The sequence below is a fragment of the Rhinolophus ferrumequinum genome (assembly GCF_004115265.2).
Source record: "Rhinolophus ferrumequinum isolate MPI-CBG mRhiFer1 chromosome 15 unlocalized genomic scaffold, mRhiFer1_v1.p scaffold_54_arrow_ctg1_1, whole genome shotgun sequence".
NCBI classification, from domain to species: Eukaryota; Metazoa; Chordata; class Mammalia; order Chiroptera; family Rhinolophidae; genus Rhinolophus; species Rhinolophus ferrumequinum.
In genome coordinates, this window is record NW_022680357.1 from 17439863 (window position 1) to 17465544 (window position 25682).

General features: G+C 55.7%; 2 protein-coding genes across 4 annotated transcripts in view; both read right to left on the reverse strand.

Annotated features, from left to right (window-relative positions):
* Positions 1–5517, reverse strand: part of COG7 (component of oligomeric golgi complex 7) — a 43083-nt gene extending 37566 nt beyond the window's left edge. For both annotated transcript variants that reach the window (XM_033101805.1, XM_033101804.1), the window contains exons 1-3: positions 5193–5517; positions 1136–1284; positions 768–884 (exon numbers count right to left, since the gene is read on the reverse strand). In XM_033101805.1, the coding sequence (XP_032957696.1) occupies positions 768–884; positions 1136–1284; positions 5193–5361 (435 nt within the window). In that variant the 5' untranslated portion in view covers positions 5362–5517. The remainder of the gene's footprint in view (positions 1–767; positions 885–1135; positions 1285–5192) is intronic.
* A 3195-nt stretch (positions 5518–8712) lies between these two features.
* GGA2 (golgi associated, gamma adaptin ear containing, ARF binding protein 2) overlaps positions 8713–25682 on the reverse strand; it is a 31046-nt gene continuing 14076 nt past the window's right edge. For both annotated transcript variants that reach the window (XM_033101581.1, XM_033101580.1), the window contains exons 5-17: positions 24613–24736; positions 23315–23418; positions 21190–21270; positions 20594–20731; positions 17783–17864; positions 15823–15948; positions 15013–15132; positions 14699–14727; positions 14211–14344; positions 12736–12893; positions 10353–10522; positions 9435–9545; positions 8713–8984 (exon numbers count right to left, since the gene is read on the reverse strand). In XM_033101581.1, the coding sequence (XP_032957472.1) occupies positions 8874–8984; positions 9435–9545; positions 10353–10522; positions 12736–12893; positions 14211–14344; positions 14699–14727; positions 15013–15132; positions 15823–15948; positions 17783–17864; positions 20594–20731; positions 21190–21270; positions 23315–23418; positions 24613–24736 (1488 nt within the window). In that variant the 3' untranslated portion in view covers positions 8713–8873. The remainder of the gene's footprint in view (positions 8985–9434; positions 9546–10352; positions 10523–12735; positions 12894–14210; positions 14345–14698; positions 14728–15012; positions 15133–15822; positions 15949–17782; positions 17865–20593; positions 20732–21189; positions 21271–23314; positions 23419–24612; positions 24737–25682) is intronic.

Sequence of the window (25682 nt, forward strand, 5' to 3'; positions counted from 1 at the left end):
AGAAAATGAAGAATTGTTCAGGGCTAAGATGGGAGGGTGAGGACAGGAAAATGACACGGGCCAGTGTATGCTCTCGATTCCCCCTGGTCCCACGCAGAGGACAAACAGGTGTGGGAGGGACTTGGCCCCAAGGGGCTCACGGTGCTGTCCATGGTGTACGAGGACTGGAGAGCATCCTAGGGTGGGGGCAGGGGCTGGACAGAAACGGGGGCGGGGGCGTTAGGGCTGCTGGGTTCCGGCCTGGATGGAAGATGGCGCCATTTCCCAAGACAGGGAGCCAAAGAAAGAACCGAAGGGCGCGGGTCTGGGCAGAAGTAATGAACCCAGATCTGCAGTGCCGAGGGGCCGTGGGGCTGAACGCCAGGAGAGTGGGGAGGAGAAAAGCAAGGTCTGTAACTTTCAGCTACTGAATATTAGTTGTTCTCAATGCCAAACTCAGAGGCGGTATTTAAACCCGTTCTCTCTCATACACACGCGCCAGGAATTCAGTAAGATCCGCTACTTCCCTTTTCTCGGCCTCTTTTATCGCGGCTGCTCCTGAACTCACTCTCGGGGACTAAGGAGCTTCAGGCACGCAGCGGGTACGAAGTAAAGAGGGTGCAAACACTCGGGGCGGCCTCAGCCCTCCCCGCCCATGTCCCAGGGTCTCTGGACGCAGCTCTTTCCTACCCGTCCTGGTCCCGAGTGGGCGGCTGTCTCACTGGTCTCCCTAGACCTCGAGTTCCCGCCTGAACAGGTGTCGCACCGTCCCCTCACACGGACCCCACCTGAGTCTTGAAGGTCTCGTCGATGTCAGCGCTCAGCGTGCTCCATTTGTCTGCCTCCTGCAGAGACTCTGCGGCCAGCTGCATCCGGGACTTGACCTGGTCGATTTCCACCAACACCTAGAAGGGAAGACGGGTCAGAGAGCGGGAAGCGGCCTTCCCTTTCTCTACCTCCCACCAGTGACTTGAGACCCCGTGTCGCGGCACGCTCCTGTCTCAGGGGCTCCTGGGCTCCTCCCGCACCAGCCACGCGGCCCTGAGCCCGCAAAGGAGCCGGCAGTACCCGCCGGAAGGGTGAGTCCGGGCAGCCTCCTTCTGAGAGCGAACGTCTTCCAAATCCCAGAGCCAGCACCGGACGGGAGCCAAAATACCTGCATGGACTGAGACGTGTCCTCTTCAAATCTCCTGATGTCCTCCTTGACCAGAATCATTTGTTCTTTCAGGAAAGACGCCTCCTGTTTCAGGGCTTCCACCTCGCGCAGCACTTTGGGCATATTCTGCAGGGCCTGGTGACTCGTTTCTGCAGCCAGCACACAGGGACAGACAGGTGCACCAAGGTGACAATCGGTCCGGTCACCAGGGAACAGTACGCGTGAATCAGGCGGCAGGAAGGAACTTTCTACCAACCGCCCACCTTCCCTGGAATACGGGGGGGTGCGGTGGTGGAGAGGAGCTGTCCTCTGCCAGGACCGCGTGCTCCCCGGACTGATGGGTGAGGTCGTGACTGGACAGTGAACGAACCGTCAGCCGGACCCAACACCGAGTTCAACTTCAACTCCCTTTCGAGGACGGAACACGCGAGGCGGACATGGGGTGAATGCCAGCTGCACACCCGTCATCACCGTCCGCGGCCATCATGGGCGGCCACCCCGTACAGGTAAGAACACCGTGGCTCGCGCTGATTTCAGAGCTGAAACCGAGCCTTACACGTGCATGGGCTTCTGCTTTCCATGGTCTTTGCAAACGACACTCCGCAGACAAGCAAGCGCCATCGGCTGGAGTGCCGTTAAAATGCAGGCCCCTAGGCCACCGTCCAGAGGTTCCGGGAAACGTTCTCTGTCTTGCAGGAGGCCTGAGTTATACTAGCTGCCTGCATTTGTGACAACTCGTCTGGCTCATCAGATAAGATCCTCATTTCACTGTGTGTGGACTTGAGCTAATTAAAAGATGTAGTTAAGTCTGGGAGGAGACCCGGTGAGGTCAAGGGATCTGCCTTGTTACATGTCCCAAGTGTAAAAGAAATGTGAACTTCTCTGCAGATCTGGAAGTGGGACGGTTAACAGCACGGCCCCCTGACCCTTTAATGTGTCACTGGGAACCAAACAGAGCAGTCCAGGGCCTTCCCGCCACCCCGGGGCACTGGATGGGCCCTCGCATCTGGCAGATGCACCCCACTCTGCCTTAAAATAACACTGTTTCCTGCCCCAACCCAGCTACAGTTCTAAGACCAAGAAAACAGACGGACACACAAAGACGCTTTCAGTGCGGAGACTTCACTACTTTCAACTGTACTGTTCCGGTCTAGTCCAGTCTCCCACCCGCTAAATGTCTCGCTCTTCAGGCCTGGCTGGCTCCCTGTGAACCTTTTCCCCACTACACAGCCCCCCAAAATGTAGTCCACGTTTGTATCCATTTCTAAACTATCACTTCCAGTGGGTGCCTCTGGGAGGGCAAGGGTCAGACCTTACTGCAAAGGGGCGTGGGGGCACGTCTTTGGGTGACAGTAACATTCTCTGTCTTGCCGGAGGTTTGAGTTATAATACCGTGTTTCCCCGAAAATAAGACCTAGCCAGACCATCAGCTCTAACGCGTCTTTTGGAGCAAAAATTAATATTTTTTTTTTTTTACTATTTACTTATTTTACTATAAGACCAGGTATAATGTAAGATAATATAATACAATACCGGGTCTTATATTAAATTTTGCTCCAAAAGACGCATTAGAGCTGATGGTCCGGCTCGGTCTTATTTTCAGGGAAACATGGTGGCTGCTTGCATTTGTGGAAACATATCTATCTCATCAAACAAGATCCATGCATTTCACCTTGTTCGTTTTATCTAATTAAAAAAAAGAGTTGTAAACAAATACTGAATTTTATTTATACGATTTAGGGCTTGAACTGAAACATTTAGCGGTGAAGGTGAAGTGTACTGACGTCTGCAACTGACTCTGAAATGTACATGAAAAAGTAAGATGGGCCAAGGGCTAAGTAAATGGACAGATGTGTGACAGAGCAAGAATAGTACAATGTTAACTGGAGAATCTAGGCAGTGGGTCAACGGATGTTCACCACAAACTCTCTTGACGTTGCCGTATGTTTGGCCCTCCAGCCACAGTTGCTTAGTTGCAGAAGCTGCCCTCATCCTGATTTTCTCCCCTGCTCAGCCCTCACTCCAACCCATCAGCAACTTTTCCCTTTCTTCCTCCTAAAAATATCTTAAATCTACCCATTTCTCACCATCTCCACTGCCATCACCCCAGGTGACACCACAATCGTCGCTCCTCTAACTACAGCAATAACGTCCAGAATCAGGGCACAAGCCAAACCACGTCACCACCCCCACCCCCCGGCCTTCCCATCACACTCGTTTTCAATAAAATCCAAACTCTTTATAAAGTGACGTTAAAATCCCTGAACGACCTGTCCCTGGCTGACCTCTCCAGCCTCTCCTGGGTCTTGTTCAGCAGTGGCTCTGGACCCTGGAAAACAGTTTGTGCCCAAGAAACACTTGCTGACGGGATGAATGAACCAAATGACCTCCCAGTCGGGGGCCTCGACATCTGCTGCTTGGACCTCTGTGGTCACCTCTCTTCCCGGCAGATGTGGGCCCTCGGCTCATCTTCATAAACATAAAGCTTTAAACCTCTGAGCGCTTCTCCCTGCCCGCGGGAGGAAACCCAAACCCCTCAGGATGGCCAAAGAGGCCTTTCAGTCTGACCCCAATCCACTGCTGCCTTACCTCCAGCAGAAGTCCCCCCGCCCCGCGATGAACGATGAACGCGTGATCCTCCGGTAATAATTCTGAGTAGCATCCACTGACTTCACTGCCAAAGCTCTGCGGGGACGTCGCACCTGTCACCGCCCTGGCTAGGCCTTTCCATAGCCTGCGCCTCTGCATGTTACCCCTTCCTTTACCACCACAGAGGGAGCAGAGTATCCTGGGTGAGAGCCTGGGCTCTACAACCAATTGCCTGGGTTCAAATCCAGCCTCCCCCATTCACCAGCGACATGACGCTGGCCGACTTCTGTCGCCGCGGTTTCTACAACTACAACGTGGGGATACTAACTGCGCCTTCCTCCAAGGATGACTGTCAGGCTTAAATCAGATACTCGTGCCAGTAAGGGGGCGCTCGTGACATTCTGGACAGGACTTTTCTTCATGGAGCAGGACACGTGTTTCACTGCAGGACGTGAAGCATCGCTGGGTCCTTCCACGACATGTCACAAGCCTGGCGACATTCCTCACCATTTCAACAACTAAAGAAATTCCCACCGATTTCCAAATAGTCCTGGGACAGGGGCAGGCGTTGCCACCCCGGGGTGGGTACCACTTAGTTAATACACACACAGCACTTAACACAGCGCCTGACAGACGGAGGGCTCGAGGATTTGCTATGACATGACCGATGTCCTCCCCGCTTGGCCGTGTGGAGTCCTCGTTCAAGGTCTGGCGCAGGCGGGGGCAGCCTTTGAGGACGGTCCTCCCAGACAGGCGGGGCCCACACCCGCGCCCCGCTTTCCCGGCTCCGCTTCTCCCCCCAGTACAGCCACGCCTCCCTGGAACCGAACTGTGTGCACCGCTTCCCCACGAAGCAGCAAGCCCCAGAAAGGGGCACGTGTGCCCGGTTCCTCGACCCGTGCAGCGTCCAGGCTCCATGCCTAGTAAAAGATGCAAAGTGCCATAGAGACTCTGCAGTGAAATCAGCGACCCTCTCCCCGCCTTTTCCTACAAGGCCCGTGTCCGGGACCCGAAGCTTCCGCTGGGCGGTGTGGGGCCCCGTGTCGCCCGCAGAGCTTAGCCGGCGGCTGGCGCGCGGGACGCACCGCATAAAACACCCGGAACCAAGCACGGGAACCAAGTCGCGGGGTTAGTGACACGGCTGCTACCGGGCACCCTCGTTTATAAGCAACTTCCCCTAACAGCTGGCTCCCGTCTCCGTCCGGCCCGCCCGCCTTCCTCGCTGCCGCGGGGATGCGCGAAAACAGCGCTGCCCCCAGTGGGTCCTCCCCGTGCCCCTCCCACGGAGCTGCCGCCTGTTCCCGTTCTCCAAGCCCACTCTCGTCACTTAAGTTTGAAAAGGGAACCTGACCGCCGCGCCCGACGTGGAAAAGCGAGCGAGACCCCCCGCCGCCGGGAGCGCCCCGTCCTCCGCCGCCCGCGCCCAGCGCGCCCCGCCCGGCCCGCAGCTCCGCCGGCCGCCGCTCACCCTCCACGGCGTGGTTCACCTCCTGGATAAACAGCTGCAGCTTCATCACCAGGGTGGCCGCGTGGCCGTCCGCCTGGCCCGCCGCCGCCTCCTTGGGGCCGGCCCGGAAGGCCGCGTTGACCCACTCCTTCACGTCGAAGTCTTCCGCCAGGAACCGGGAGAAGTCCATGGCCGCGCCGCTCGCCGCTGGCGTCCGGGCCTGACGAGCGGGGCTCCGGGCGGCCCTGCGAGAGCCGCGAGGTCGGCCTGGGGGCGGCGCGCCGGGGGCCACACACACACAGCACCGCGCGCAGCTCGCCCCTCGGAGGCCCGTCCACCCGCGGAAGCGCGCGGCCGGAAATGGCCCTCGCCACGCGCCGTACTGCTTCCGGAAGTGGGTGGCCGTTCCCATGGCGACGGCCGGCGCTCCGGGGGCGTGGCGCGTGGGGGAACCGCCCCTTCTTCTGCCGACTTCCGTGTTTGTGGAGCCTCTCCCTGTGTGCTTCCTCCAAGCCTGTGCAGGTGTTATTCTCCCCAGCGTCAGATGGACCGTGGCGGGGAGGCCGAGCGTCCAGTCGCGAAGTGAACCCAGGCAGCCTGCACTGCACGACCCCTCACCGCCCTTCGCCAGGGGCCAGACGGACGGCCCGGGGGCCTCGCCTCTGCCCGCCTCCTCTCGCCTAAAGCTGGGACACCTCGGAAACGGAGCATGGGGGGAGCCTCCTTTGACATAGGCTCCAATGTATAAAACGCCGTGCATCCGTTCTCACCGCGGCCATGCTCTGAGTGCACACGGTGATTCCTGAAGATCGATTCGTCTAAGAACCCAAACCCACAAATTTGTAAAGCTGGGACCCTGCCTTGTAGACACACTGATCAAGCCCCACGGCCTGGTCATAAGCCTCGGGTGCTTCTCCTAGGCCCCCTCCTCCCCTCCCAGCTGGCCCTTCTTTAAAAACACAGCTTTGTTGAGTAATAAATTTGCAGGACATAAAATTCACCCATTGTTAAGTATACAATTTTTCGTCAATTTGGAGCGTTGTGGGAAATCCACAGGAACGTTTCTGTCCGCCAAAGTTCCTGCCCCTTTGCACTTAAATGTCTACTCCCACCCCCAGCCCTAACCTGTCTCTGTATGTTTGCTTTTCTGGACATTTCAGAGACGTGGAATCATGCACCATGTAGTCTTTAGCATCGCCTGTTCCCTAGGAAGATGATGAGAGGGACACATTCCCTCAGTCTGTGGGAACCGGTGGATGGACGAGGAGCAAACGCACTGGTCAGTTCAGCCAGTGCTTTGGAGCCGCTATGCGCTTCAGATGCTTCTTGGGACCGTGAGCCATGGCTGCGCTGGGCACGGAGAGCGTTCACAGGTGAGATCTTCACGGTCGTGGTGGCCTCAGGGTAACCCTTCTGCCCCACCCCCATCAGACCGACCCCTATGCAATTCACAGATCAACACATGAAATGAGCTTTACTTTAGAAACCAGTCTTAACGTGTTTCTGTCTCTTCCCCAGCAAGACGTCAGCTTCAAGGGAGCGGGGACCTCGTGTCACGTGCACTCCAGTGCCCGATGCACAGGTGTCACAGGTGTCGATGGTTATGTCCTACCCGGGGCAGTACTCGGAGGGGACAATGACCATACAAGGTGACAAGGGCGGTGTGAGCCCCTCCTGCTGGAAGACGGGCTCCCCCTCTACCCCAATGCGCTCTTCCTTTTGAAAGGCTAAGGGTGGAGGGGCATTTTGTTCACCTAGGGGTGAACTGCCCCGCTGTGCTCAGAAACGTCCTAAGGACTAAGCCCTGAGGAAAGCGCACCTGTGAGGGGCAGAGGAAGGTGGAGAAGCGGGGGTGAGGAGCATCTGGGGACAGGGAGACCACTGATCCAGGCACAGCCCACCACATGCACGTGGACTGACCTCCCCCCCAGGGCGGAGGACCCAGAGGGCAGTGCCTGGTGCACAGCAGTGGTCACTGAACACGACAATTAGGAGGCACCGACAGCATAAAGCAGGGCTACATTCGGGCCCCCCTGCCCTCAAACCCCCTTATCCTGTCCAGTTCCACCCAAGCAGGGCACCACTCCCAGGAGACAAGTTCCCCTCTGAGTTATGGGATAAAAAGCCTTTCGTGTGTAAATCTCATGCAGCCATTACAACGGAAGTTCACAGGGAACAGTCATGAGGGTCCCCCAAAGACCAAGAAACAGCGAGAGCCTATGATACACAGAACATCTGAACATAAAACTTCAGATTAAAACGAATCTTCTGTGCCTTCCACCAAATGAAGAAATCACCCCACCATTTATTTGTTACGTGAGTTTTCACATTTGCTTAAAAATCTGCACTCGTCGGTGATCTTTTGCAGCTCCCACCCCAGTTAGTGCTGGGGGATTTCCAACTGGATGCAGAAGCTGCTCAAGAGCAGACTGTGATGGGCCGGGTTTTGTGACGACGAGCCCCCCTTGCAACGTGAGGTCCAATCCTGTCCAGACAGGTGAGCTGCTGGGTTTCCAAGTGCCCCCTCAGGCCATCTTAGCCAGGTCCAGTTTCCCTCAAACCAAACAGGACTGGGAAGCACGCACCAAGTGCCCAGCACATAGTAGGTGCTCAGTATTGATTATAAACCTGCATTTCCCTTCACACTGAGACCGTAACAAAACACCCATCTCTTCTCCAGCTGTCAGAGCCTCAGGGCCTGTCCGTTCACTGACTCACGGGGTCCTCACTTCCTCCAGACGCCGTTCCCTTAGGCCCACCATCTCTACAGCACTCAAAACTCCACGCGGTGTATTTGCTACACAGGTATTTATTGAATGACTCGATATTCAGTCACCACTGAAATCACTGCTAAGCCCTCCCTTTTCCTCTCTATGTGCATCACAGTTCTTCATCTTGGACTGTGAAGGCAACAGACCAGGGGGAGCCTGCCAGCTACGACTGACAGTGAGTGGCACGGTGTCACCACAGGGCTGAGTTCATGCTTGGGACAAAGAATGAGTGTCCTGAGGGCCCAGACAGGCCGCCCAACCCACGGGACCTACCTTCCCTGCCCTGGAGGTCCCTCTATGGCTGATGCTAAGGCACAGTGGTGAGGGACAGGACTGGCCCCCGAGTGTGGTCCTCGGGTCTCGTGGCGGCCCCTCGCCTGGAGAACGAACAGTGCAGCAAGCATTCCACTTAGGTCTTCCTGAGCACAAACAAGCAGCGCTCGAGTGGAACGAGAGCCGAGGTCTTCCTGGAAGAGTGTCCTGGAGCCACTCTCGGCCCCAAGGCCAACCAGGCCCCTTCTTACCTCCCTGAGAACAGCAGCCCGGGGGCAACCAAGACTTTCAAAGGCCGACAAGGCACAGAATGGATGATTGAAAAGATAACAATACAAAACAACAACCACAACACCTTTGGCTAATAACACCCCCAACCTGGGCAAGGAGATCAGTGCCCCACAACATGCAGAAACAGACGTGACTGGGGCAGATGGTGCTCAGAAAGGCCTAGCAGTTCCCACTGCACCCCCCAAATCTGCTCCACCCTCCCGAGTCCCCCACCCCCCCCCCACACACACACACACACGCACACAGTGTCTGTAGACGTCAGACTGGCACGCACAGAACTCTTGGCACTGCACGAGGTCACCAAGGTCAGTCCCACGCAGACGGCAGTCGCACGGCCGGCCCTGGACTGGCAGGGTGTCTGGGCAAGTTAGGCTGCACCCAGGACCGCCAGGTCGGGAAAGTCTTTCACTTCCCCTACTTCACTGAAAGGCTGTCCGCCCTGGTTGAATGTCAGCTTGTACCGTAACCGGATGGGCTCCTGGGAAAGACAGGAGATGGCACCTTAGTGGGAGCAACGAAAGCCAGCCCAGAGTCAAGCTTCCCACCCAGCAGACCCCAAGGAGGCCAGGAGGGGGCCTCCCGGACTCGACAGCCCAGCCGGGCCTAGGTCCCGAGGGCTGTAAACACCAGGGACGCGGGCACATATCCTAGGAGCCTCCCGCGCTGGGCTTTCCTGCTCAGAGGCCCTGGAGGAGCGGACGGCCTCCCCCGGTCAGAGGCAGGGAGCCTGTCACTCCCTTGGTTCCCAGCCATGACAGTCTGGTCGCAGGTCTTCTTTCCAAAAGCCCCCGGGGGAAACAGACCCTGGCAGGGGGACAGGCCACCAGCACTCCCAACACCACCGGAGACGTCAGCCCAGGCCTCCCCTCGCCCTGTCCAGCGACCAGGCTGGGCCCAGCTCCATGTCATCGGCCAGACACCGATGTACCTTGTGTGGGTTGTCAATCAGCAGCACCTGTGAGATCACAGCTGGAGGCACCACAGGGCTGAACGCAGGGAGCTTCGTGCTGGACGCCGGCTGCAGCTTCACTCGCATTGACTGTCGGGCCCAACACAAATAAGTCATTCCTGGTCCACGCCAGGTCCCTTGGGGGAGAGCAGGTGGGCACAAGCACCCGACCGTCACCCGACAGACAGGATCCGAAGGGCCTCCTTTCCACACCAACGGAGAGGCAGCGGGAAAAGCGAGGGCAAGTCTGGGACCGAATCCCAAGTGTCTCACTAGCCCTGTGGTCTTGGGCAGAACGGCTAACCGTCCTGAGCCCTGGGCTGCTGATGTATAAAACGGAAGCGCACACAGTACGCGCCCCACACGACCACCAGGAGGCCCAGAGAATGGAACCGTCTTCTGTCCGCGTCGAATCCCTCCTTCAGGACATGCCCCTTCCCCGGTCCTGGGATGCTGTATGGCTGTTATCAGGGGGCTCTACTTCCCCTGGAAAGGGGTGGACCCAGTCCCCAGACTGTCCAGAGCACCTCACAGACCCAAACACAGTGCTGGTCCCAGCCCACCAGGGCCAACCCCCGCCCCTTCCTGGGCGATCAGTCCACACGCCTGGTGCCAGGACAACGGCTCCTTCTGAGAGAAAGGGCTTAGGGCCCATGTGATGTGGAGCTGCCGGCAGCCATGTTCCTGCTTTGTGGTGAGTCTGTCAAGAGCAGGCGTCACCGAAAAAAGCAAAGTCAGGAGGTGGGAAGAGAGATTCTTAAGGAATCAGCTAAGAAAGCACCTGGGTCCAGCCAGACCTGAAGCCAGACATGCAGGCATCCCAGTTAAATGAGCCAATCGTATCTTCCACTACTGAGGATTCTGTCCCAGCAAAGGACCAGGGACTCAGTGACTGACCTTTGGCGCGGCCACTTGGAAGGAGATGTTCCAGACGGGCTGGGGGGCCGTGCTCATCAACGTCAGCAGCAGCACGTGCAGCGCAGGGTGCCCGGGGGCCCCCGTCTGAGAGAAGTGCAGCAGAATCCTGAAGCCATTGCGGTCGTACACGATAACCGGAGGCAGGCCGCCTGGCAGACAAGGACCGAACGACCGGAAGAGGGTGAGTGCCGCTGCCCGTCCCCGGCTCAGAGCCGCCCGTGCACGTGCCCTTGACCCCCGGGGCAGCGGCACAGGCCCAGCCTATTGCTCCTGTGACCTCCACGCTGATCTCTCCCACCACCCGATTGCCCCACACGTTTACCTGTTCCTTTTTTGAACCAGACTTTCCAAAAGGGAGACAAGATTACGATTAAATAATGCATGAAAACTATGGAAAATACAGGATATCGAAGAATGAAATGAAAACCCCCTAATTCTAGCCAGAAAAAAGCACGGTTAACATTTGGGCCTGTTTCCTTCTGGTCTCCTGTGTATAAGTCTACACACACACACACACACACACACACACACACACACACACACCTTATGCTTCACAAAGCTATAAAAACAGGGTAACTCTTCAATTTAAAGGTTTACTGGCATCCTATAATGGAAATCCTAAAGGGATTGTTTTAATGTAGCTCAGAAATGATTCGAAAGTTAATTTTGGGGGGAAGAAGCCATGAGACTAACCATTTAAAAAGAGGGTGGTAGGACTACTTGCATCAGTATCTGAACAAAACCACCCAGTCAAGCAAAGTGGTATAAAACAGAGCGTGTAGTAGAATAGACCCAAATGAGCTACATTTTAAAAACACGTCTTTCAAAATCAGTGGCTGGTTCAGTAAATCAGTGGCTGGTTCAGAGAGCTGGCTAACGATCCAGAAAAACACTTTCACGAATCCTTATCTTGTATCAATCGTCACTTATCAAAATGCACATATAAAAATACAGCTTAACAATGAAACTGCCAAAGACTCAAAAGACTGAAGCTACCCACACAATACGGGGCTAAGAGAACCTTTCTGGAAGCGAACTTGATAATGCAGATTATAAATTTTTAAGTATCTACACCCAGCAGTGAAGTTTTAAAAAATGGGCATCCAGACATGTTCATTGTAGCAGTGGTTGTAACAGCAAACAGCTGGAACCTGATTATCCTTCAGAAAGGAATTCAATGAGTGATGGTACTTCTATTTAGTGATATAACGTATGATTTAAAAAAAAAAAAAAAAAAATCAAGGTTCTGAAGACAATTAAGGGCATGAAAAAATGCTGTGACTTACACAGTAACTAAAGCAGGAAAAAACCGTCTGCATGTACTATAGTGCCAATTAATTTAAAAATGTATGTACATACCGTGTTTCCCCGAAAATAAGACCTCACCGGAAAAGAAGCCCTAGCATGATTTTTCAGGATGACATCCCCTGACCACAAGCCCTAATGCGTCTTTTGGAGCAAGAATTAATATGAAACCCGGTCTTATTTTCGGGGAAACACGGTATGTACGTGGATAAGAAAGTGCACAGACAAAGTGACAGAACTCCCACTTCTGGGTGGTAATGACACAGATGATTTCAATTTCCTGCTCTATTCTATCTTTCCTAAAACTTGTACATTGAACACTTTAATTTTTGCTTTTGTTTTGTAGTTGTTTCAGATTTATAAAAAGTTACAAAACTAACAGAGGACCTCCTCCCATATACCCTTCGCCCAGCTTCCTCGAATGAGAACGTTTTATATAACCATAGCACAATGATCAAAACCGGCAACGGACACTGAACGTGGATTATTTTCACATCAGAAGTGAACCCAGTGCGTGTGCCATGGCCTCCCTGCCCAGGGGCTGTTTCAAGCCCTCTGTCTGGTTCCAGGGCCCTTGGAACCAGCCTGGGCGGGGCCCGGAGCCCTGGATCTGAAGCCCGGTCTCTGCTGCTCACACACTAGTGCTGAGTGCACTTAGCTGGTGTCCGGTCTCCTTTCCTCTGTAAGGGGGTGACACCTACATGCCTGCTCTGACGGGGACCCCGAGACGAAAGGGTCAGCAGCCAAAGCCTTCCCTTCCTGTACCCCACCTCTTCCGTCACTGCAGACCACACACAACATTCCCTTCCTGAATCCCCACGAACACCGTGTCCCTAAGCGGACTCCAGCCCCACGAGACTCCACCTGCCCATATCTCTCAGCGTCGACACAAAGGCAGAGAAAACATCAAGAAAAGTGTCAGCGAAGAGACAGGAAGCCACTGCGCCCAGGCAAAACCGCTCATCACCCCCAGTTTAAGAGCCACCCCTCTGAGTCCACAGTGGATAGATCTGGCATCAAATACAAAGAAAGGGGGAAAGGGCGAAACTGGACTTACTGGGTCTCACAGACTCCAAAGGGACAAACACCTGAGCCAGAGGTGTATTCTGGGAGGATGAGGACGAAGCCATCGAGCCCGCCTCCCAGGACCAACCTGGGGATGACTTAGTACCTGGTGGGACTTCCTCAGGGATACTTTTCTGTGGAACGTAATTCCTGCAAAGAAATCCAAGATATCAAGACTGGCAAAAATAGAGAATTCAAGGAACCTATGATTAGGCTTTCTGAAGAATAAAGAAGGGGGAAAAAGAAATGTGTGTGTGTCTCTCCCAGAGCTGTATGACTTCAGACAAGTAATCTAACCTATGCCTCAGCGTTCCCCTCTCTAAAACGGGAATAATCTAGTATCTACCTCACAGGGTTGTCATAAGAATGAGATGGGAAATGTCTGAAAAGCAGGAGTGTGCACACAATAAATGACCTATTGAGTCCCCCACCCCCCATACGAGATCACTAGAGGGACAGAAGCCGGGAAGACGGTAACACAAATTACCCTGACCACCTCATTCATACCCTTTTATGACTTTGCCCATTTGGAAGACAAATTGAAAACAATTTTAGAAAACTAAAGTCCAGACAAAAGGAACTCACCAAAATTTGAATGATGACTGCTCGACCCCCACCCCCGCGTGGTCAGGAAAAGTGAACTGGAAAGAAACGCCCTGTGGATGTCCCCGTGACCTCCCAGCACACCTCCACTGCCCCCAAGCCCTGTGGTCTCGCCAGGGACATGGGCTCTCTCTCTCAGGCTGTGTGCGCAGAGGCAAACGGTTCCAACCTTTCCGGAGATAACAGCACAGGATCCCGGAAACCTGCTATTCACACCTCAGAGCACGTCTGCCTCTAGGAACCTGCACTATAGAAATGCTGCCCACATGCCTCCAGAGTGGAAGCTATGGAAATATCCACGAGAGGGAAATGATTATGTACATGATGTGTATTATGTGTGTGTGAATCATTACACAACTGTTAGAACAAAATGAGTCAAATTTATACAAACTGATATGGAAATGTGCCAAAGATATTATGTGACATGAAAAACACCACAATTGAGTAGTTTGTGAAGTATGACCCCTATTTGTGCAAAAATAAGCCACAATAACGTATTACTACATGGACAAAAAGTGAAGGAATATTATTGTCCTTAGAGGGTGATACGTGGGACTTTAATTACTTCTAGTGATATTTTGCTTCGTTTCAAATGACATCGTAATCAGGAAAACACAAAAACAAAAACTAAAAACAGCAAAACCATCACTAGCGCTGCTAGTCCTTAAGCAAACCGTTCTCAGGACCGGGCCAAGGCGTGACCTTTCCTGACTCAGGATGGGAGTCAAGGAAGAGGGGAAGCACCTCAGAAGCCCCTCCACGGGCAGGGGAACAGGCCTGTGGCCGGCTTCCAGGGCCCCAGCTCCCGGCCAATGACATGAGCTGCACACAGGAGCCCTCCCATGGCCCTTGCCCATAACTCACAGAGAGCCCAAAGGTGGCTGTGAGGACAGCACGTCCAGCAGGCTGCTTTCTGCAGACGGGCTCTGCACCCCACCAGCTGGCAGTGCCCGGGCAGTGGGGTTCCGCTTCTCCTTACAGCAACTCTGGCCGGCAGCCTGTCAAACCGGGAAAGGCTAAAATAAGGCCAGGTACAAGTGACCATGAGCCATGGTGACACCACAGCTAGCTCTGCTGGCCCACCAAAGCCACTGAGCAGCCCTTCAGGACGCAGGCATCTGGGCACGCCTGATGAGGGCAGGGGTATGAGGAGGAGCAAAGCTGTGCCCCTCTGGGGCCTCACGCCAGACCACAGCTGAGGAAAGAAGAGGCTTTGGCCTCCACTACGCACGCACCACAGGGCTATGCTGGAGTCCCTCCCCGCCCCCCGCAGGCGGCACTGCGCTCCTGAAGGGAAGTTTGGGGATGTCCCCTCCCCTCTCCTCTGTGGCCCCAAGGAAGAGCTTCCTTACCTTGTTGGTGACTGGAGCATCACTGAGTCCTGGAAGGAAGGAGCAGAGACAGGCAGACCAGTAACTCAACCTGACGTGAGCTGCAGCTCGCCACCATGGCCACCCTTTCTAGAACCCCGAGAGCCTAGACAAAGCGAATCACCCAAACTCATTCGGTCCTCCATGGCTAGTCTGGGACTAAGTGCAGAGGACCTCACTGAACGTCCCGTGTACCCGATTCCCTCTAGAAACAGGCATCTTCTCCCCAAGGGGAGGAGGCTTGCTCTCTCCCTGGGCGGGTCATTCTGGACGGCTCCCCGCACGTCCTCCCTCACCTAAGGCTGCCAGGTCCCGGTGAAGCAGGGATGGTGACCCGGCACCAGCCTGCTCAGACCCACTGTCTGCCTCCAAGTCAACCAGGCAGTTCCTCGTGCAGCCTGCTGGATTCCGAAAGACTAGAGAACAGTAAGGAAAGGCCATCAGAACGAGGGCAAGGTCCACTCAATGCCTGTCGGCGTCCCTCAGGCCTCTTCCCCGTCAAAAGACATCCCATCGCCCCACCCTCCACAGCCCCCAGAACTTTCCAGCTCAGCTGGCACACAGAACATGAGAGCGCCGGCCCATCCCAGCAAGCAGGGCTCTGACGGTCGTCACCGTGGACAGCGGCAGGCTGACTTCCCCAGCTCAGAGCGCTCTGAAGGCTTCTGGAGAAGCATGAGAAAAACGCAGACCCCCAGGACCAGCTTGAAAGTCTTGATGCAGAAGGTACAGCCAGGGGCTGGAGAATCTGCATTTTAACCAGTATTCCAGGGGATTCTGACGCGGCTGGCCCCACACGAGGCAGCCCTGAAGAGCGTGTTTGGTTTCCAGCTCCCCTAAGGGAGGGGAGCGCTCATGACGAGGACCGTAAACCTGGGGACACCGCTGCCACCTCCTCCTGTTACAGCCAAGGCTGGGATCCAGCCTGGACTCAGCTCAGGATGGAACTCCTGACAGAGGCGGCTGACAAAACCAGCTCTCAGGAAAGAGAAGAGGGCACATTCTCGCATTTCTACACCGTGACCCAGAACGTTCTGAGGATCCGTTCTTTTCCGGGATCGGCAGGCTGCCGGCAGGCAGAGGGCAGGGACAGGCTCTGCACGTACCTCTGGAGACAGGCATGTTTCCCGCGGGGCGGGGAGTTTTGCTGCCCGCGTTGACGCGGCCCTCCATCACCTGCTTGTACAGCAGGACGCCCTGCGTGAGGAGGTCGTTCGCCTGCAGGATCTCCGCTGAAGAGGGAAAAAGCAGGACCCTGGTTTGGCTACCGACCACCTCGGCCTTTTTGCAGCCGGGCTGCAGAGCAGCTGTCACCTGGCCTGCCCCCAGGTCATGTGGTCAGGCCCCACCAGAACTAGTCCCTCAGCCTCTGATCCCCAGGCTTTCAGTTCTCAGGGCGCTGGCAGACACCCAACGTTGTCACCTCCTCAGTCTACACGGCCCAACATGATGGCCAACGCTTGAAATGTGGCTCGTTCACCTGAGGAACTACCGTTTTATTTTCATTAATCTAAAATGAAAGCAGAAAGCTGTTTCGTCAGGATGAATGTATTCAAGACGTTTCTGATACGTTATTCAGTTACTGGAAAGCTTCCAAGTGTGTAGGGGACAGACTGGTACACGAATCTACCTTTCACTTGTAAATGTTACACGATCTAAGCACAGATCAAGTATTTCTGACGTAGATTCGACATCCACATCGAAATGTCCTGAAAGTATCAAACACACCCTGGATTTCAAAATCTCCATGAGCACCTCACAGCCTGGCCTACCTGCAAAAAAATCTCTCCCAAGAGAGTTAGACAGAAGAGCGGCAGGGCAGGGGCCCCGGGCCAGAGGGCCAAAAGGCTCCTTCCCAAGAGTGACCAACCATTGCTCGTTCCTGCCAATTTTCCAACTGGATGGAGGTTGCAAACCAACATCGCGATGTTAAAGTCACCTCGCAAGTGTTTTATTTGGCATGTCAAGCTACTTAAAAATTTAAATTTGATTACCTCTGACTTCACTGCAATCAGAGTAAAACGTGAGTTTAGACAATAATTACATCACAAAACAACAGAAACAGATACCATGGGCCTTTTGAACACCACCCATGAAGTATTCTTACTCCCCCTGCCCCCATCCCAGGTGAACCTGAATCTGACCCAGCGCCCTGATCCAATGTGTAAGCAATACCAGGAGGCGAGAAGCACGCAAATGTCATGGGGCTGCCATCAGAAAACTGAGACAGCGAAGCCCTACCCGTCCAACGCCAAGTTCTTCATTCAACAATAAGCAGAGCTGAAGAACAGAGGGCCACCCAACCCACTAAGAGACTTAAGTTATAGCGACCTAACATCAAGTTAAACGTCAACAAACCACAGCTTTTCTTTTGAGTCTGATTTAGAACAATCTGTTACAGGAAAAACCAGGGAAGGTCAGTGAGATTGTTAAAGAGAAAAGCCCCGTTCCCTGATCACTGACTGTATCATCACTTTGGAATGTTCAGCATTTGCTTCAAAATGGAATTGGGGGTGGGGGGTATGCAGGTGGACCACCATCTACAGACCGGCCACGAGCTGGTCACTGTTAACAGACGGAGAGCACACAGGGCTTTATTCCTTTACATCCCCTTCTCACATGCTTTGAGATTTTCCATAATCAAGTTGAAAATGCTTTACCACCCATGTGCAGGTATTAAAATTCTCCACTGTCCCTTGCAGCCCCCATCAGCCTGCCTCCTGACCCTGAGGTCACCTACCCGCCCCGGAAGGCGCTCACTCAGGTTGGGGGACCTGAGCTGACCCCAGGCAGCTGCTTCAGGGTGTGTGGGACGGTCAGCGTCCTCGGACCTTCCACGGACCTCTTTCTTCTCGCCCCTCACTCCCTACCTACATGGCAGATTCCACCCCGTGTACGCTTTCACGCCTGCTGCTGACTTCTTGCTCAAGCCGAGATCCTTCTGGAAACCAGGCCATGCCTTCCTTCCCAGGCCAGGGGCCAGAGCACCTGACGCCCATGCTGTCCCCTTCCAGGCAGCACAGTACAGCGGGCGGCCGTGCCCACCTGTGCCGAGGGACAGCTTACCGAGCGCGTCGTCGTCGTCACCGGTGTCACTCGCCAGCCGGAACAGGGTGGGCCGCAGCCTCTCACAGCGCTCGTACACGACCTGGGAACGGGCTCGTGTCAGGTGAGGCCCTGGGACCTGCAGCGCTCGCGAGTCGGCCCCAAAGCCATGGCTGCAGTTTGAAGGAACATGGCAGCGACAGGCTCAGAAGCAGTTTGGGCTACAATTGCACGATTTTTTTAAAACAATAAACGTTGACAAGGCCTTCACTCAGAGAAACAGTGACCATCTCTGTGTACAGCATGCTCTTCTTCGAGCTTCAGCAACAGGATGACCCCAGGAAAGCGTATGGCGACCCCCAGCGCCCTGCTGAGGCCGGCATTCCCGCCACAACACCCCCAGGGCCGCCCTCCCCCAGCAGTTCCCCCAGAACTGACCCTCACGCCCCACAACAGCTGGGAACGCTGATCCCCGTCCTCCCAGGAGCGTGCTCCAATTTCGCCCTCCACGTGCTGTAGGGGGACAAACAGCCCCTGCACGCCTCAGGCCGCCTTCCCTCTGGGGAGCTCCGTTACTAACTCATTTTACACTCAGCCCCTTGCCCAAGGTTGCTGAAATGATACATCCAGCCGCCAAGTCAGGGAGAGGAAGCAGGAAGGAGCCCCTTCCTCCCACTTTGCTCTTCACGGGAGGCCACATGCGGCTGTGCTCCCACTTGCCATCACCGTAAAAGGAGCCCCCAGTGGGGAGAACAGGGGTGCCAGCGGCGTCTCAGGTGGACGGCAAGCCCAGATTCTCGGGTTCAGTGTCAGGAGACCACGTTTCCCAGCACCAGCTTCACCCTTTATGCAGACGAGGTTGTTTCCTGCCTAATTCGTAGCTGGCTGCCACCTCGGCTGGAAGCTGGACTGTTTAAAGGCCCAAATGCCGACCTCCCTGAGGAAATCTGGGCAGCCTGACCACGGGAGAGCTGCGTTGCACGTCCGCCTGGCCCCAGGCCACTGATCCTCTGAGAACAGACCCCGCCCAGCCCCTGAGGGAGGCCAGCCCGGTCTTCTCTACAGCTGCCCAGCCCGTCATGGCTGATCGGATGGGGTGGATCCACGAGCCATGTTGGCCAGAGTTTTCTCTCAGGAATTTGGAACTGGGAAAGCCTAGTTCGCTCCTCCAGTCTGTGACATGGAAGGACAGGTAACCTGCGTGAAGGCTGCCTCTGCTGAGCAGGAGGCACGAAGAGCTGGGCTGCAGAGGAGACGGAGGACGGAGGCAGAGTCTCTGCCGGCCGGAGGCCCCACCACCTGCCGACACCAGGTGGCGCTGTGCACCAGCAACCAGAGAGAAGAGACACGCTGAACTTCAAAATTAAAACCTTTTGCTTCAAAACAGTGTCCAGACAGTGAAAAGAACCCTCGGGATGGGAGAAAACGGTCTGAAAAGGGACTTGTGTCCAGGATACATAAAGAACTCTGATAATTCAAAAATAGACAACCCTATTAAAAAATGGGCAAAGAACTCAAACATTTCTTCAGAGATGATGTGCACGTGACCAATACACACAAGAAAACTCAAGTTAAACCAAAGGAGAAACACAAACCAAAACCACCGTGAGATCCCACTGCACACCCACGAGAATGGCCATTACCAAAAAGACAAACGAGTGTCAGCAGGATGTGAGAAACCGGGACCTGGCACTGTGAGGACGCGGCCAACAGGCTGGCAGCTGCTCAGAAAGTTCCAGTCACCCCATGACCCGGCAAGTCCACGCCAGGGGACACGCCCAAGGGAATTCAAGCCTCGTGCACATCCACACGAGGCGTACACCGACACTCAGAGCATTCCCCGTGACAGCCAACGAGCGAACCCGACGCCAAGGCCCAGCTGAGGAGGGTCAACAAAGGCAGGCGGCACACGGGGTCGTCCCTCAGCCAGGAATGACACGCCGTGACGTGGATGCACCTCAAAAACATCACGTTGGTGAACGAAGCCACGTGCTGAGTCCACTGACATGAAACGTCCCAACAGGCAAACCACAGACACAGAAAACAGACCAGTGGGCTCGCGGAGCTGGAGTAACAGAGGGGTGGAGTGACCGCCCCCAGGGACAGGGTTTCCTTTAGGGGTGACGAACACGTTCTAGTCAGATCGTGGTGAGGGCTGCTTTTGTTACGTGACTTCTCTTCACAAAGGTGTTTTTTAAAGAAAAGATCTCTGGACATGTAAGGCGTGGGGAACTGGAAGCCTCGCTCACTATCAGGACACGTGATACAGCCGCCGGAGACAGTCACTGGGCAGCTGCTTTAAAAGTTATGTGGGCACTCGGCCTCGTGACCCAGGCGCCCCACACCGTGGCGTTTACACAAGAGAAGCTGCACGTTCACAGGAAATCCTGCTGCCCGATTCATCACCACCACGGCGGGGACGACGCAGGTGCCCGCCAGTGGGTGAGGGCGCACACACTCGATGTGCGTGCAGACAGCAGAATGCCACGGGGCACAAAGGGGTAAGCGGTGGATACGTACACGAAGGGGCCCAACTATGTCGAGGGGGAGAAGCCAGGCCCCCCCACCCCAAACAAGGCCACACGCTGTATTGTTCCATTTATACAGAAGTCTAGGAGGTACAAACTTATGAGATCAGAAAACAGATCGGTGGATGGGGACACAGGCAGGGAGGAAGGGAGAGCAGAGCAAGGGGCAGGAGATCTGGGGGGCAAAGTAAGGGGCAGGTTTACTGTCCTGATCGTGACGATGGCGGCGAGGACGGATAGGTGTCAAAATGCAATGCGCTTCGCACACGTGCCCTCTGCAGCACCTCAGCCCCCGAGGACCTACCTGCAGGGCCGCCTGGTCCGGGGGGGCCTGCCCCGGCCTGCGGTAGACACCCAGCATCTCCCGCAGCACCTTCACGTGGCTGCGCACCTCCTCCACGGCACTCACTCTCCGGGAAACCTTTTCTGAGCGCTCCTGCTCCTACAGGGGGAAAGGACAGTGCGGGTGGGAGGGGGCCGAGCCAGGCCGGGCAGGGGGCACGCACTGCGGGAGGGGGCGCTCAGTGAACAAGGACAGTGCTCAGAGCCCACAGTTCCTGGGGGCCTACCTCTCTGAACCCCCAAAACTAGACCCCAAACCTGGACTCTGTCCACACAGCACCTGTCACTGGGACAGAGAATGGGGCAGTGAAATGCTGAGCCCTGGACGGAAGTTGCTGGGCCACACAGGGCATGACCTGCTCCGTCACCACTGGCTGCCCTTGGGGAGCCGTGGCTGCCCCCCGGCTCAGGGACGGGCGGCCCTCCCTTTTCCCAGAGGCTGTGTGCCCAGACTCCAGAGCACGTACACACGCAGGTACACACACACAGACGCACACACACACGTGTGCCCGCCCAGGGCTGGTTCCGCAGAACCCACTGGAAAACCCCACCCCTTACCTCCTTGACCAGACTCTTGATCAGCTGGTTTGCAGCCCGCAGGTCCTCAGGGAGGTTGCTCTTCAGAAGCCGAGTCAGAAGCTGAAGCGTGAACAAGAGCAGGTGACACTAACCCTCGTGTCACATGGCCAGGGCGCAGCGTCAGCCACAGGAGAACCCGCAGCAGCAACAGCTCACACACCCCCTGTGCGTCCTCACCAAATCCTCCCAACCAGACAGCGAGGGCCGAGCTCCGACCAGCCCACACCCCTGGGGTCAGTGAGGCAGGGAGGTGCAGGGCTACCTCCCCCAGGGGACATCTGGCAAAGTCTGCAGAGATCTTGGTTGTCACACTGGGGGTACACCTGGCATCTAGTGGTAGAGACACGGGATGCTGGAAACACCCCAGTGCACAGGACGGCCCCCCCTCCCTCAAGAAAGCCACTGGGCCCAAATGTCCCCAGCACCGAGGCAGCCCTGGACAGCGGCCTCCACGTGTAACAGGCCTGGGTGTCCTGTCCACTTTGCTCCCCATGCCCAGCACAAGGCCTGGCCCATGCCAGTCACTCAGGCTTTGTTGGCAGATGGCAGGAAGACGGGCACGCTGAGCCCTGGGGCAGTAGCTTTCCCAGGGACCTCAGGACTCCTCCTTTCTCAGGAGCCCACACCCTCTGCGATCGTCTGGCCCCAGCAGGAGAAGCCAGAGAGAAAGGCAGCCCAGAGCCTGGAGCAGCCCTGCTCCTCGGCTGACAGTGAGTGACTCAATGGCCACCGAGCGCCTGGGCCCGACGGCCGGGCACAGCTGAGAGCTGCAGAGGAAGGTGACCTCAGAGGAAGGTGAGGGGTGCGACTTCCGCAGCCTGGGCCTTTCCTGCTCCTGCGCGAGGCAGAGCTCAGTGACTGACACCCAAGCCCCGCCACCACGGGCGCCCTAGGGCCCTTTCCCACTCGGAGATGCTCTAGGGTGATCTGGGGTCCTGGCCTCGGTTCTGACCTCCTGCCTGCCCTTCCCTCTCCTCACTGATGTCGGAGGAGCACGGGCTCTGAGGCAGTGGAAGGAAGGTGGGCGGGCTCAGGTTTGCTGGTACTAAAAAGATCTGAGGCCACATCCAGCCAATCCTTTTCTTTCCACCCTGCCCACCAGTACCACAGGACGTGCCCAACCACGCACATTCCCCGCCTGGGTTACCCTCCTGTACCCTCTCCCCACAGGAGCACTTGTACAGACAAGATGCAGGCGACAAAGAAGGTGGCATTTGTCACCTGGCCCATCCACGATGAAAACACCCAGCCCTCCTTAAGGGTGAACTTCAGGGAATCAGTAACGCAGTTAGACTTCGCTAGTTTGCAGTTTGACTCACCACATAGCTCGCTATCTAGCCACCTGGAATTAGACTTTGTTTGCAGTTAGACGAATATCAGGATGGATCCCTCTTCTGTTTCTCCCCTCACCGAGAGCTGAAGAACTCTGTTCCCTTTCTCAAGCCCACCCATACCTCGTTAATCAACAACATCCTAACCTGGGAAACAGCCATTTCTTAATCCTCAGGTGGCCGGATACTGGCATCCAATTTACAACTTCTGGCAGTTTTTACTGGTGACACATTAAAGCCCCAGGACTCGAGGGTCGAGGCCGAGTCTGGAGTCCGGAGATAACATCATCTTCAAACAGACCAGACCCCAGGAAGGAGGTCAGCCCCCAACCTGCCTGCCCGACTCCCCCTTTCATATACAAGAAAAAGCCGCGTTAGGTGCAGCTGTCCACTGAGACCCTGGACTCTGCCCCGCGACCCCCGCTGGTGTTTCTCTCCTTACAACCCGAGGCAGCCGTCATGTTTGGACACTGCCATGGGCATCTCTTCTCTTTCTAACTTTAATAAAACCTTTCTTCACTCTCCCACTTTGTAGTCTGTGAATGCTTTCGCTTTTCGTGAATGACCAGGAATTAATTCCATGCCAGACACCTTACGCCCCCTCACACGAGAACCCGCTCCACAGACAGCTACCGACCCCTCCCCCATTCGTCCTCCCACACTTTGGTTCAGGAGTCAGAGGACGTTCCCGGGAACACTGCAGGCGAGTCCCTACAAGAAAGGGTCTGACCAGACTGCAGCAGGTAGGCCGCCGAGGTCACAGGAGCTCTTACCTTTGACTTTTCTTCGTCTGCATCAAAAATGGAACTCTTGGGCCAGGGAGAAGGTGGGGGCAAGATTTTATCCACTGGTAGTTTAGGGTCTTGCTTTATGATTCCTGAAACGTGAAATTTATGAAGTTAATGACAGGAGTACCCACGGACTCCAGCAGGATGCTGTAGAAAGCCCGGTTTCTGATGTCTCACTAGAAAATCTGTCAGCCACCTTCAGGGGATGCACCCCGGGTACAACCAAGGTCCCCATCCTCCCTGGGGAGCATCCAAGGACAAGAAAGGGACATGCGAGCCGATGACGTAGGAGCAGAAGCAGGGCCTTGTCCAGCCGGCCGTGGGCTTTACACGGTGACAGCACTGATCACGAGACGCAGGCACATGAGCTCCCAGGACCCAGGTGTCACTGTCACTCCCACGCAGGTCCCGTGAGTGCCGAGACAGGGAAAACTAGTTCCCCCGAATCCAGTTCCTTCCTCTCAGAGCCCAGAGAGGCAGCAGAGCCTCCAGATGCCACAGAGAAGGGCCTGGGCCACCACTCCAGCCCAACAGCAACACAACGCTAAGCAGCCTACAAGCTCAACTTTTCTCGAAACATCAGAGCCAAGGTCACAGGGCATTAAGCAAGTGACCTGAAATCCCAGGAAAGCCGCGCCTCCAAGGACAGTCGGGAGGCAACAGCAATACAGATCACTCACTAAGGTTTTGAAGAGCTGCGTACAGACCACCGTGAGCTGGCGAGACCATGTGGCACCTCAGTCTGTCTCCCTCTGTCCTCTGCCCCCTCCCCCCAGGTTCCCATCCCTCTCTGCTGGGGGGCAACACAGCCTGCAGTCCTTAAGAGCAGCAGCTAGAAAGAACAGAAAGGAAACCTTGTGCCCCTGGGGGACAGGATGAAGAGGGTCCTACCAAGACCAGCGACGCGGTGCCAGCCCCGACTCAGAGCCGACACCACCACCCGCAGGCTAACTAGCAGTGACCGACAGGTACCGATGGCCCACCTACCATCAGGACGGCAGGGGAATTAGGCCCCTCAAAGGACAGAGCTGCTGTGGGGCGGGTATGGAGAACACGGGCCCCCACCAGAGAAGCGGGATCTGCTGCAGTGAGGGTGGCCGCCCCCAATACCCGGTCAGCTCCTGCCTACCAGAAGGAAGGAGCTCCCATGTTGAGCGATTAAAACTCAGCTTCTACTGCCCTACACAACACATCCAGTGTTTACCAAAAACTTCAAAGCACACAAAAAACAAGAAGGAATGGTTAGTGTGAAAAGGGAATGCAGCGAAGTACGGGGGTCCGACCTTGCTTCTTCAGCATCTGGTAAGCATCCCGGATCTTGATGTCTTCTGGAAACCAGACTGTCCAGCTAAATAGTATCTCAATGACTCTCCCCTTAACTCTGTCCGTGGTCCAGGACCCAAGGTACTGAAACGAAGGGGGAACGAGAATTACAGAAGCTGGAAGGGACGCAGCAGAGAACGAGCCCACACTAGCAGGGAAGAGGTGGCTGCTCCCTCCCCCAGAGAAGCGAGCTGCGGGGTGGGGAGGCCGGCGGGGAGCCAGGCACATCCAGAGCCCCCCACATGGCGACCAGCCCCAGGGCTCCTCTGGGTTTCAAGGAGTCAACCACCAAAACAGCGCACCATATGATGGCCTATTTTAGAGCCAATGGACTCTCACTGTTTGGCTGCGGCTAGTGTGGAATAATAAAATATATGTGCTCTTTGTCCCCAGTTCCTAGCAGTTTCCCAAACTGTTGGGGCTTCCCGAGGGACAGGAATGTGTTACTCACAATGAGCCCCATGGACCGCCCGAGTTGGGTGGGCACCTAGTTTCAGGGGGAGGAGGGCTGACCACTCCAAAAGGACCACACCCATGATTAGAGAACTGGAACTTTCAGCCTTATTCTGAGCCCAGGACAGGGTGCGGCTGGAGAGTAAGTTCAGTGACACGGTCCATGATTCCGTCAATCGTGCCCCATGTAACTCCAGATAAAAACTCTGAAACCAGGCTCCCAGTGCGTCCTGCTGGGACACATGGATGTGAGGGAGGGTGGTCCCAGCTCAGGTGCCACAAGCAGAGGGCACTTGTATCGGATACAATGAAAAGCTAGCAGTCAGGACAGTGCTTTCCTGTGCTGAGTCTTCCTAGGGAATGCTGGGAGCGGGGGAGGCAGAGAGCAAAGACCTGGGGAGCCGGTGGGCCCGAGCCCTGAGCACGAGGCAGTAACCGGCAGCATGAACTGAATTCAACTGCAGCACACACAGCTGCTGGGAGCAGCATGGAAAGGTTCCCCACGGGTCGGTCACCCGTGAAGGGCGGGACCAAGGCAGTTCCAGGACAGGAAGTACAGGGGACGAGGGATGAAGTG